We start from the raw sequence: 13466 nt of genomic DNA, 5'->3' as shown, positions 1-13466 counted from the left end.
AAACATGTAATGGGTGCTTATTATCTATGTGCCAGGTACTATTCCAGGTACTTTATACGTATTATCTTCTTTTCAATGTGAAACCCAATGTTACCTCCATTTTTGGAGTGGGGAAGTGAAGATCAGAGAGGTTAACTGGCTCAAAATCACACAGCCAGTAAGATTTTGAGAGCAGAAAAACAGCAGTATTTTAAAAATTAGTATATTGTCTATAATCTAATGTGTACATAGACAAACTAATAGATTGGATATTATACAGACACTTTTAAACTAGTTTATCATCATTCTTAAAAGTATACACCTTCAAATTGGCCAAAAAACTTCTTTTTGGATTCTTATATTGGGACAATGGGGGATGCTTAAATTTATGGTCATCTTTAAAAAGGTGAACACAGGCAGCAAAAGCATCTAGTTCAATATGCTTCCCAAGCCCTCATAGTGAGTGCTGGGGTGCTCAGGCCTGTCTGGGCCCCTTCTCTTCTCCCTCTGCACTCTCCTCAGGGAAACTGCCCTAGGCCCAAGGCCATCCCTTTTTCATGCCTCAATGGAGTACTGTCAAATGACTGCTTGGAACCTCCACTGCAGGTCCAGCAGGCACTTTAAACTCATCACAGCCAAAACAGAACTCTCCAAGTCCCACAAGCCCTGCCCCAGCCGGTCATCCCCTGGTCGGCAAATGGCACCACCATCCTCACTGCTGCTGGGGCCAAAACTCTGGAATCCTCTCTGAAACTTTTAGGCCCCACTCCTCCAGATCCAATGTACCTTTGAAACATGTCGATAAATCCTGCTTCCTTCTCCATCACTACACTGGTTCAGCTCTTCTCAGCCAGGGATGATTTTGGCCCCCAGGGGGATTTGCTAATGTCTGGAGACAGGTACAGTTGTCACAACTAGAGGGCAGGGGAAGGTGGGTAGGGGCCAGGGGATGCTAAACATCCTACAATGGACGGGGAGGCTCCCACAACAAAGAATCACCTCGCCCAAAGTGTCAACCATGCTGAGGCTCAGAAACCCTGCTCTAGGCCAAGCCAACACTCTCATTATCTTTACTGTCATAGTGCCCATCATTAAGTTAAATATATTTTCCCCTTGCTGATGATTGGTCTCCACCTTCTAGATTATAATCCCCTTGGGGACACAGAGAGTGGCCGTCCTATTCACCTCTGTAGCCTTGCCCAGCACACACAGGTGCTCTGTGGACACGTGAAGATGAAGCCTTGAGTGTGAAAGGGAGAAGCAGCACCAACTTATACAATGCAGCAGAGGAATTCTTAATCCTTTATGCAGTAAACAGCTTCACGGCTTACAGGCTTCTTGTCCTCATGACAGCAACTCATCAGAACTCCTGCACTGCCACTTAGCGGCTCCTGATGCCCAATTCTTTGCTCACAGAGGGGACTTTCCTCCTCACTCAGCTAAAGGAAAATGTTGGGCATATCCATGCAATGACATATTATGCAGCCTATATAAATGAAGCTCTTGAAGAATTTTCGACATGATAAAATGCTTATAAGGTGACTAACGGAAAAGGAAAGATAAAACTACAGATTTCAACCTAAATATACATACAAGCAGCACGCTCAGGCACAAGTAGTTGTGTCTGGATTGTGGGATTAAGAGCGGCTTAAGTTTTCTTTTTTCTGCTTCCTTGTCTTTTCTAGTTTTCTGTTCAGAAAAAGTAGTAACTTTTTAAAAGCAAATTTTACTTCATAATGAAAATAAAGAGTCTGGTCACAGGAACAATCTGGAAGTGCCAGGATTGAGATTAGTTTGAGCTGTTGAACTAATGGGACTCTAAGAATGGCCCCAAAATACCCTCCTTCAAGGAAGCCGAAAGAAAATCAACTTGTTCCAAGCAAAACCATCGGCCAAATGTGAGTGACAGAGGAAGATGCCTCAGGCTCCACACCTGTTAGTATCTGCAGCCGGATCTGGGTCAGGGTTGTCAGTGAGGTCTGGTAGAGGACACAGATGTTGCAAACCTTCTGCACCTCCGCAGAGTCCACGCGTTTTCCCCCGACAGGCTTGAGGATGTTCCGCACTGATGCCGACTTCTGAAACGCACGCTTCAGGAGATCTGACAGTGAGAGAAGAAGGAACATGTGAACGGAAGCTCGAAGTTCAGCCATCTGCCAGGTTCCACCCTGGAAAGGGAAGAGCATTTCAACAAAACTCCTAATTTACAGCCACAGCCAGACGGTGGGGCTGCTGCTTGATCCAAGTCATCTCTTTGGGATAAATTAGAAACACATTAACAACAGGTTTTTAGGTAAAACCCAAAGAAGGCTTCAGAATCAGAAAATTTCTGAGAAGCAGCCAGGCAATCTGGTTCTTACATGGGACCCTTTTACTGTACCACTTAACTTCAGAACCCACAAAGGTAAAAATTCCGAGGACTGTATTAGGGGAAGCGGGGGAAATTCGGGGGACATGGTTGATCCCCAACTTTCTGTGCTTTTAGATGGAAGGGGTGTCAACCTCAAGTACTGATATTCAGCTTGGGGCTGTACTCTACTTTTGTTTTAAAGCTTCCCATTTACATCCTGCTGAAGTTCTATTCGCTGAGCCCATGCTCACTGATAGCTACAAGATGGGACTTTGCAGCACAGTGGCTGGCAGAGGAAAAGCCACCTGAACCTGGAAATCGGCTGCTGGCAGGTAATTCCACTGAATTATGTGTGAATGGCATTTCCCTAACTTTCACCAGATCGGGAAACAAGAAACTTTTCCATAGAAAACATTATCAGTTCTGTGGTGGGGACACTGCTAAGCTGGTAGCCGGGTCAGTACCCAGTGTCCCCCTTATCAGGAGTCCCACATGGGAGATTTCTTTTATGATTAGGAACTCAGAGCAGCTCAATTTCCCCCAAGAAACAGGTTCTCCTATTTATGAGAAGGAAGGGTCCCAAGTCCCTTTTCATTTTGGCTACTAGAAATTCAGAGCCAAGTGGAAGTTCAGAGAAAACCACAGTGGCCTCGTGGAACATTTATCAGTGGACATTCTCTGTACATGACCTTGATTTTGTTCACCTATTTCTATTTCTATTTCTCAGGTCCTCGTTTTCTATTCCTAAGGACTGTCTGTTTTGCTAAATATAAAATTGATTTAAGCAGTCTCAAATTTTTGTGGGAGAAGGTAGAGCGTCACGGAACAGAGGGGACAGGCACCCTGGAACACTAAGAAGCTGCACTTCCACCCAACAGAGCCACGGGCCAGGTCTGCTCCAGCCACTCACTCTTCATTGGAAGCACGTTCTGTGGGGAGGTAGGCTGCACGTGGGCCACCGGCTCCTGGTTCTCCAGCAGCTTCTTGCTCAGGATGTCACTGAAGAAGATACGGATCAGAGGCACCCCCCACAGGAACTGCAGCTGTCTGGTGACTAAGGGCATTGACTCGTTAAGGCTAGGAGAGAAAAGAAGACCACGTGTGTCAGTTCCACCTGGCAAATGGCCAGGGACAGCCCATGCGGCTCCATAAGGGGCCTTCCACCTGGAAGTATAGCTACGGTCTACCACTTGACATGGTCAATAAGTTAATAATAACTATTTAAAAAGGGGACCCACAAATTGCAGCTGAGGCCTGGCCTCTTTCTCTTCCGTCACTCCACCCAGACTTCCTGTGCTGCCAGCAGGACTACTGCTTTCCCTAGGTCCCCAAGCTAACATGTCACAGCCACCCTTTACCTGCTCTTCATCCTAATTCCATCCTGTTTACCACTCAGTTGACAAAGCCATCTCACGCCTGCTGTGCTGTCCTCCTCTTCACAGTAAGCTGCAGGCCCGGCCCACAAACCTCACTGACTCTCCAGTCTCCTCAGAGCCCCATTGCCTTCAAGTGCCCCTTTCTTCACTTCGCACTGCACCCCAGCATCACTCATACCCTGAGATCTGCCTTCATCACCCCCTTGCTCAAGACCCTATAATGGTCTCACTGAGCATGGGCCGGGCCTGCGGCAGGCTCTGACACAATCTCATTTGAGACACCCCTACCCCCATATTTCAGATGAGAAAAGTGAGGTGAAGTGACTTGTCCAACGTCCCTCCAGAGAACTGGAGGGCAGCTGGGACCAGGCTGTTCAGCTGGTGCTAGTCTGCCCACCCTCTGCCACAATATCCCGATGCCCAACACACACACTCCGCCATCTTCAGTCTCCAGCAGCACACTGGTCGCCAGCTGGCAATCAGTCTTTTTAACAGGATGTCACTCAGGTATAAGGAAAAGGGAGAAAACCCAGGGATTTCCTTCCCTGGCCCTGGGTTTCTGCCTCAAGAACACTCAGCAGGGATCCCAGGCCTCAGGCAGATATGCGAACAGGAAAACAGATAAGCAGCTCAGCAGCCTTAGACCCTGAGACCTGCTTTGTCTCGGCCCAGGGTAAACATTTTAAATTGGTAGCGCCACCTTGCTTCATCGCCATCTTCTTTCTAGTCTAGTGAGTGTTTTTTAAATGTTTTTTTGCGTTCTTGATTAAAAATTTTACAATTTATATTCCACCTCTTGAGAAGGATCTGGGGTGACTTCTATTCCCTTTAAATTATGTGCCTTATTTAGTTTCTCCAAAATATGACAGTCTAGGCAATCAACAAAATCATATTGACAAAGAAAATATTAATAGATAAAGTTCATATTTACTACATGAAAAGAACGAAATACAAATTAATATGATCTCGTTTTGTGAAAAAAACTGGTAGGAAAGAAAGAAAGGATGTGCACAAGGATTGTCTTAGCATAGTAGTGTTAGGAGATGGTTTTTATTCCCTTTTGTTCATATCTATATTTTATACAATGACTATATATTACTTTTGTAATAAGAAACAGAACAGCATAAGCTAAAATAGAGAAAGAAAGGAAAGGTGGTGGGAGAGAGGCAGGAGGAGGCAGGAAAGACAGGATTTGCCACCAGGACTCACCCATAATCCACAGATTGGGAGAACCAGCCGAGGACAGGGTGCCAGTGGGTCAGGTTGGATTTCTTCTGGGACACGTACTTCTGACAGTAGCACAGCATCTGGGTGAGCAAACTCACAAACCCATCCGTCTCCTCCTCTAACACTCTGGGGCTGAGGGAGCCCAAGTGCAAGAGGTTGCCTGCAAAGGGATAAGACTGAGTGCACTGCGCCCAGGCAGACACGCTTCGTCACCTCCCAGCCCTGCTCTCTACCTGGGGCTCAGGCAGCCACATCTACGTGCAAGAAGGAATTCCACACAGAGGGGCATTTGTCAGTGTTGGGGCTGCAGTGCAGTGCAGGGCTAAGAACTAGGCTGACCTGGCTTCCAATCCTGGCTCTGCCACAGACCAACTGTATGACCCTCAACCCACCTTTCGAACCTTGTTTGCTCATCTGTAAGACTGGAATAACAACCCCCACTCTTGATGTCTAAAGTAACATGTAGAATGTCTGGCACAAAGGGCAAGTGATATTTTAATATTACACTAACATTCGAAAACCAATGGTTAACGAGAAATGACCTTTTGAAAAATATCTGAATTTCCTGGGAAACCAGTTATTCGAAGTTCGCCAAAGTTATTTAACATGCCTTGTGTGAGGACTCCCTTAAAATTTAGCCCCAAGAACCCTTTTCTATGTGAAATAAATGAGGCAGCGAGAACTGTAGGTCTACTGTTTTCAAATCCTTCTATCCACAAACCCTTTTATCTACAATGAAAACGTAGTAAAAATGATGCAGGTCCTACTCTACTCTAGGCCCTACCCAACTGAGCCCTCCCTTCTCCCAAAGATAAGAATTATCCAGGCAACTCATCACTTTCCCATTTTCCCTTGGCTGCCAGGAAGCTAAGGGCTGAAATTTAACATTCATTTACAGTCATTCAAGCAGTTTGCCCAGTTGATCTATTTCCCATGCTATTTTCAATTTTACAAGCCTATTTTAACTGTCTACTGATTACATGTTTTTTTTATTGTAAGCACTTCTAATTGTTACTAAAAACAGCTCGTGATCTCCAGAAAAACACTTGGGCTTTTCCTGATGCCCAGAACACAATCACTCTCCCACCACAGATACTCACCCATCAGACACAGCGTATGGCATCCTTCTAAACTTTCACAGACATCACGGCATCGATCTTTATCTCTTAAAAATGTGATGAATTTACGAAGCATGTCATGAGATTCTAAAACAGTGAGGCGCTGCAAACAATTGCAGACTGTTAAAGCGGAAGCTGACAGGAAGAGTTTCCCATTACAGCATAAACTTGACCACCTACAGATCATCCCCCAGTAGCCAAACATGCTATTGATCACCAAGAAGAAAATGAACAAAGATGAGAACCTGTTTCTTTGGGCTACTAACAAAAGTGTGTCTACAGTGGCTGCTGATGTAGAATAAAAATCAGGGAAGAGGTGGGAATTAACAGAGGAAACATTTTACGTTCTAATTTCTAAGGCAAAAATAGAATTGGGGAAACTCACAGAGCCCACTTACCTCAGGGGTCACTGTGCTGAGATGAGTCACAAGAGCTGGCACAGACATGATGTGGATGAGGAATGGCCGGATCAGATTGTCTGAAAACTGTGCAGCAATCACAGGGCTAGACGGATAGATCGCCTTACTCAGACAGGTTTGCATGTGAACCTACCAATGCCCCCAAATCTCTTGAAATTATGCTGCCCAGGACTTCTAGAAAAACTAGAGACTGAAAATGGGGACATTCACTAAAGGAATGGTTGAGTCAATGATAGTACAGTCATGGGACACAGCTATGAAAAGTCAGTTTTGAAGTTTTACTGACATGAGGTCATTGAAATCTTTCTTTAGCCTACTTGTAGTGGTTGCTCTTTAAGCCCCCTCATCCTGACAAATGCACTGCTAGCTGTACTTTAACAGGGCACACATCCATTCTGTTACGCACAGCAGGGGAGGAGGGTAAAAGAAGTTTAACGCATCGTCTCAGCCAACAGAGTGCTCACGCTGCAACCAGGGAGCAGGACAGCACACAGGTAAAAACAGAACCAGGGCCAGCAGGTACATGTACCTGGATAAACAGGGGGCCTGGATAATAAGTCAAACAGGATGAGTTTGGGAAGGTTCCCATGTACCATTACTTAAAGAAATTTATAGTTTTTAGAGTACAAAAACGTGTCCAACATGTGAAGCAAAAAAAATGAATAATGAGTGTGGGCTCTGGAGTCAGATGGCCTGAGTTTAATTCTTGGCCCTTTTACTTGCTGCTGTGTTACCAACGACAAGTGGCTTAACCTCTCTGGGCCTTAGTTTCCTCATCTATAAAATGGAGATAAGAGAATGTGGTAAGGAGTCAGTTAATATGTGTAGACGTCTTAAAACAATGTGTGACCCATGAACATTAGCTATCTGTATTATAGGATTTGGTGATCATGTCTAAATGTTATCACTTATAGATTTTATATACTTTCAGTAGTATATCCCTGAATGACAAAACAACTGAATATCTTGTTTTAAAAGGTCCTGGTCGTGTTCAATTGCATACAAATACTCGGAGGGGGAGAAAGGTGTACTTTTTAAGAAAAAGGCTTTCAAGCAGCTTGGCCTTTAGAAGTGAGTCACTGGATTGTGACACATAGAATAACACCTAAAATAATGGATGCTGTTCAATTCTTAAAGAAGAAATGTGGTGGAATGATCCGATGTGATCCTCTTGGTAAATCACAATGTGAATTACACACATTGTGTAATTACAACCATATCATGGAGGATGCTGGAATGGAAAAAAAGATTTGTGCTCTCAGGAGACGGAGGCAGCAGCAGAACTGCTCCTGAACTCCAGAGCCCAGGCATCTGTGTGTCGACCTTCACTGCCTCTGACAGAAGAGAGTGGGCGATTCTGCTGAAACGAGCTGCCCCAGAAGGTGATTCAGGAAAGGTAACTGCAGTACATCTGCTACTAGGAAAACCTGTTTGTACCTAGATGTTATGACTCATTAAATACACCTCTAGGTAACTTCTTTCAAAGTGTGAAGGAAGTATGATTGTTTGCTAGATGATTTGTTCTAATCCTATAACTAATTTCAGCATAACTGGTTAATGCTATTCCTCTGTGATGAGGGTCTAGCTTCTAGTGGTGTGCTGTAAAATATACTAGCCACTGGCCACATGTGGCTCCTGAGCACTTAAAATGTGGCTCATCCAGCCTTGGCAGGTGTGCTCAGTGGTTAGAGCAGGGGGGGTGAGGAACATCCGGCCCACAGGCCATATATGCCCGGCAAAATCATTTGGTCTGGTCCTGCCAAGGCAACTGCAGGCAGGACTCGAAATTCAATAATTCCATGAGTTTTTTTCATAGCTGATTTTTAAGTTGATAATTTTATACGGCCTGTAAATGCTATAAATATCCAAATGGCCCTTGGCAGAAAAAAGGTTCCCCACCCCTGCTCTAGACCATCATTTTCCAAATTGGTATTCTATAGAAATGATTAAGTGGGATATTCATAGACATACTCCACCATCTAAACATTGGGCAAGGGTATTCCACATTCAGATGTGTCTGGGGCCACATCAGGTTACACGAGCCCAAAGACTCTTGCTATTGCAGGACTCGCCGAAGCTTTCAGTGCTAAGGTGCACTGTGGGTCAGCAGGAGGAGGCAGAGCAGGGAGCTTTACCAAGCTGTCTGACCAGGTTATTATTATCTTGGGGATTAAGATTATCAAGTTATCTTACTAACATCTCCCTAAATTAGTGTTCCTCTCAATAGTTTAAGAATGTTCTAGATGTGTTAATATGCACAGTTTTTTATACTTGGTGGTTTTCAGAACTGTGTAATTTTTATTAGGAAATATTTAGCATCTTACATACTGTACATCTCTTAACTGATGGAAATATCACATCCTCTCTGGCCTTTATTTTGGCCCCTGACTGACTGAAAGCAAATACTCAGGGACACAGTCACAGATGTGCCCTTCCACTAAAACCAGTACTTCCTATAAATGCTGACCCACACTTAACATGAGGAACAAGAGAAGAGAGGAGCAAGAGGAGGAAGCCTCCAGGAGCAGGCCAGCCCCTCAGCGATGGTTTCCTACTTACCGCAACGCCAGAGAAAAGGCCGCAGTTAAAGTGCCTTTGGACAGACAAGGCCGGGGTCTCGCCAGGCCACGGGTTAACAATATCTGGAAAGAACATTTCAACTGGTCAAGGAACAATGATTCATTTGTTTGTAAGAAAAAGAAGCATAAAAGTAAAATGAGTGCCTCAGATAAAAAAAATTGCATTAGGATGTTTTTTAAAAACGAGGGGAGAGAAAAGTAATGGGTATGGAGGCTCATTATACCACCCTCTCACCTTTAAATATGTTTAATTTTTTTAAACAATAAACAGTTAAAAAAATTAATGGCTGATAAAAAGACCAGACTTAAAATTTCAAGACAGGTTAGATTTGAGAAGCAGTTCCAAGTTATGGTGTCAAGTAGATGCTTCGCACTGAGACGAACTGCTGACAGTATGACCGTGGCCGTCACACCACCACACAGGGCTGTGGCGAGGAGCAAATGAAGCCACGTCAGGACAGAGCCCATCTCAGTGCCAGGCAGAAGGAAGGGCTAAATCAATGTTACGTCCCATATTCAAGAATTCCAAAGCCCTTCTAAACAGCAATTAGGCTTCTGACCATTCCTTGGCTATATGGGCTGGCACAAAAGGTGCAGTGTGGACAGAAGGCTGTTTGAGGACACAGAGCTAGAAAGTTAATTCCAGGCACCAACCAAGAAGGAACCAGAGGGAACAAGCCTGAGGCCTCCTCCCTCAGTTTCAATTTCAAGTGACTGGATTACACCTGCAGCCAAAAATATAGCACATTAAAGGGATCCCAGGGCCACTACCTCCCTTTACACAAACAGCAAGTGACTCAGGCAGGGGGTGGGAGGAGAGGACACTGAGCATTAAAGTCTTCCTACAAAACATTTCTGTGAGGAGGGCACTAGATACGCCAAAACCAAACATAAAAACCCAAGTTCAGGTGCGGAGAGTGAGGTTGCATAATAGGGGGTAAGGTCACACATTAGGGGATGGAGTCACAGACCTGAAGCACAGAATAAAATCCATGCTGATTGAGATGTCCCATTATATTTGCACAAATGTGGTTCATGGCTGGCCGAAGACTCTCACCTAAAGAAAGAAAAAAGTCTGAGGAAAAAAACAACACAAATCTCTGGCCACAACATGAACTGTTTAGGAGGGACAGAAAGCCATGGCCCAGGCCCAGCGCCACAGGAAACGAGATGCTCTCTGGCTTGCCTTCCCACCTCCCTAGGTCTGGGACCAGAGTACACGGAGGTGCTGCGTATCTGAATTCTCTCCTGGAAGGCCCAGCTCAAGTGTCATGTCTCAGGCGATGGGGCCAGCATTCCCCCAGCCAGAAGCAACACCTGGCCTATGAGCAACTAGAGCACTTTTTCCAATCCCCTCCAAGTGTCTGGCACTTTCTGCTCCCTGTGGCCCCTCTTCTCTCCAATGAGATATAAGGTCTTGGCAGGGCCCAGAACTCACCCTGTTTTAAATCCTCCCCAGAATCCACAATAACACCTTAAAATAACCCCTCCTTCCTGACCTGGGGCCTCTGCACACACAGCTTCCTTGGCTTTCCAAGTTTTGTCCCTCCTCTTCACTGTGACTCTAACTCTCCCCACAGCTCTAAGCTCAGACATCACTTCTGCAGTAAGGCCTGAGCCCTACACAGAGCATGGCAAGGTTGTCCCTGCCCCACTAAACTCATTTCTCTTGTGCTCTTCCTTCCGAGCACCGCTTCTCACACTATTGTGATAGAGGGTATGCACGTGACTTCTGTTTAATGTCTGTCTCCCCACTAGACTCTAAGCTCTGTGAGCAGCAGTTCAGCAGGTAAAGTCCCTCCAGGACAGTGACCTCTTCTGTATCTCCAGTGCCTGCACAGTATATGGCATACAGTAGGCTATTTATTGAATGGATGAATGAAGTGACTGCAGGAAAAACATAAAACTAAGTATAATAGTCAGGGAAGGAGGGAGCATTACAATGCAAATTTTATGGCCAACAAGAATTATCTGCTGCCGAATGACTCACCAAATAAAATGACAAGGCTTAATAAGCAAATATTATCACTTGGTGCTGTGAGAGTAATAAAAAACAAGATCAAAAGGACCATGACTTTAACATAAATTACAAAAAGGGAGCAACTGTAACACATGATGTTGAACATATTCTGGACACGACAGTGAAACCTGATGGGAAGTGCCAAGGGAACCTTTGTCTGTACGGTCTCGGGCCTTCCCCGAGGACTGTGATGGCAAAAATGCTTCTTACAAAGTCAAAAAGGTGCCCAAGCTCTGCTATTTGGGGAAGATGTTGAAGCAAGTCCCACAGACCTTTCCCCCGGAGAATTTTCCATGTTGAAGTGTCTGTGAAGGTGACAAGCATCGTGAGGTACAGTGTGACGAGTCTGGAGTCTTGTAAGATTTCAGGCTGGAAACAATGAAGAGTAAGATTAAGACACACGTCCCTGGTCCCAGACAGTGACGCAACCATTCTACTACTTTTCTGAGTGTACTCAGGCTCAAGTAAGCAAGTCAGGGTTAAAGGTTAAGTATTCTTTTTCTTTTTCTTTTTATTTTGGGGAATGACCACTTTCAGGAGTTAAATGATGAATTTTGACCAAAGAGTGATTGACTATGGAATCTAAGTATCCATGGAAATGGAGAATTGAGATCCTGGAAAACAGGTGCCCAGCGTGCTGGCCTGAGGGTTTTGCATGCATTTAGGAACATATGTATGTTCATATGTACATGTGAGCAACAGAGTGGGAATGCAATTGAGCATAACAGGGACCCTGTGTTCAGATTTCTGCCTTTGCCACTTCCTAGCTCTGTGACCTTGGGCAAGTTTCTTAACCTTTCTGTGCCTCAGTTTCCTCATCTGCTGACTAGGGATAGTGTGGCTGTTGTAAGGAATAAACAACTCATGTACATAAAGCACTAGGAACAGTGCAGGGCATAAAGATAGCTCTACTTAATACTGGCTGTTATTATACATTCTTTCACAAGAACAGGTTGGGGAAAAGGCCTGATGCCTGTCTAGGCTCAGAGACCTTTAGCATGTACACCTGCAAAGGACCCTGGGGACCATTTAGTTCAAACCCCCATGCTCACAGAGAATGAGAGAGGGAAAGTGACTTGTTCAAGGGCACATGAGAAATCAGCTGCAGAATCAGCACTAAATTTAGATATTCCCTGCTCCAGATCCAGTATTTTTTCTTCCGAATGTGTGATTCTTTGCATAAACTTAAAAAATATATATATTTTTTCAAAGCAGAAGTGCCTCTTCTCAAAGAGAAATCTGTTGTGGAATGCAGACACAAAAAGCAGATACAAGAGAAGACCACTGCTCTGTGCCATAATGCCTGCCTCGCCTGACAAGCTGGGTTGTGGCTTGATGCCCAGGCAAGGCCAAGAGAGCCGTTCACCATTGCCTCAAGAGAGATGGCTGGGAATGGATCACTGGGAGCTCTGCTGACATTCGCTCCATCACTCAGCTGCTACCCAAGTCCTTGCCAAGCCTCTGCCCTGGAAACTATATACTAAAGGCCCCAAATGATAAGGATATATTTACAGTGTTTCGTTTTTACCTTGAGCTGCCCAAGAAACTCACAGCAATGCCACAGAATGTCCTTGATCTGTTTAATCCATAAGAGGGTGAGATCCTTGGAAAGAGCCAGGGACACATACCACACCTATAAGCAGGAGAAAGAGAAATGTAATGGGCACTTACAGGGATCAAATTGCATATGCTCTAGCTAGTGGCATGGACCAATTAGCTGGGTCCAGTGCCAGGTAAGGCAGTGAAGATCAATGGACAAATAAGTGGCTGATAAGACTTATTTTAACACTAAACCCATCCCATTTACCTTGGGTTCGTTCTCAGCATCCATACTGCTCAGGATGCAGCGACACAACTTTTCAAATCTCTGCAAAAAGGCAGAATTGGGGTTATAAGTTCCCACAGCTAATAAAAAATGGGAAAGAAGCAAATGCTGGGTAGGCACCTGGCATGTATAGGCATTATGCCAGAAGACTCATACACATGATCATTTTAAATTCCTTCTTACAGATGTGGGAAAGAAAGGCTCTCAAACTGGTGGCCGCCCACTGGCTCAATTAGCCCTACATTTATTTTAGGAACTGGTGTATTTCATACAAAAACCCAGGTTGGGGCTCCTTTTGAAACACAAAATCAACCTGGCAGACTGGGCTTGGATTCCTGTGGACTAGCAGCTATTTCCTAAACCATGCTCTCCTATTTGCCATTTTGTAAGCATCATGGATACTGACTTTTGCCTCACAGGCTGTTCCCTCACCAATTTTATCTTGAAATGCAAAAAGAAGAAAAGTGGAAGCCAGACACCAGACTACACTGTGGCAATATCAACCCTGGATCCACCCTTAAAAGTGATGTGGTTCTGGGTGGTAGCCCCATCACTCTGAACTAGTTTCCACCT

The 13466-nt window shown here is 44.8% G+C and overlaps 1 protein-coding gene across 1 annotated transcript in view; it reads right to left on the bottom strand.

Annotated features, from left to right (window-relative positions):
* Positions 1–13466, bottom strand: part of UBE3B (ubiquitin protein ligase E3B) — a 41478-nt gene that overhangs the window by 21130 nt on the left and 6882 nt on the right. Inside the window, exons 5-14 of the mRNA XM_016208757.2 lie at positions 12876–12935; positions 12597–12701; positions 11341–11437; positions 10020–10105; positions 9029–9111; positions 6449–6554; positions 6033–6153; positions 4915–5092; positions 3240–3406; positions 1913–2080 (exon numbers count right to left, since the gene is read on the bottom strand). Of these exons, the coding sequence (XP_016064243.1) occupies positions 1913–2080; positions 3240–3406; positions 4915–5092; positions 6033–6153; positions 6449–6554; positions 9029–9111; positions 10020–10105; positions 11341–11437; positions 12597–12701; positions 12876–12935 (1171 nt within the window). The remainder of the gene's footprint in view (positions 1–1912; positions 2081–3239; positions 3407–4914; positions 5093–6032; positions 6154–6448; positions 6555–9028; positions 9112–10019; positions 10106–11340; positions 11438–12596; positions 12702–12875; positions 12936–13466) is intronic.

The sequence above is a fragment of the Miniopterus natalensis genome, chromosome 20, assembly GCF_054644295.1.
Source record: "Miniopterus natalensis isolate mMinNat1 chromosome 20, mMinNat1.hap1, whole genome shotgun sequence".
In the NCBI taxonomy this organism is placed as follows: domain Eukaryota; kingdom Metazoa; phylum Chordata; class Mammalia; order Chiroptera; family Miniopteridae; genus Miniopterus; species Miniopterus natalensis.
The sequence above is the reverse complement of the archived record's forward strand: the minus strand, read 5'-3'. Positions and strand labels throughout refer to the sequence as shown.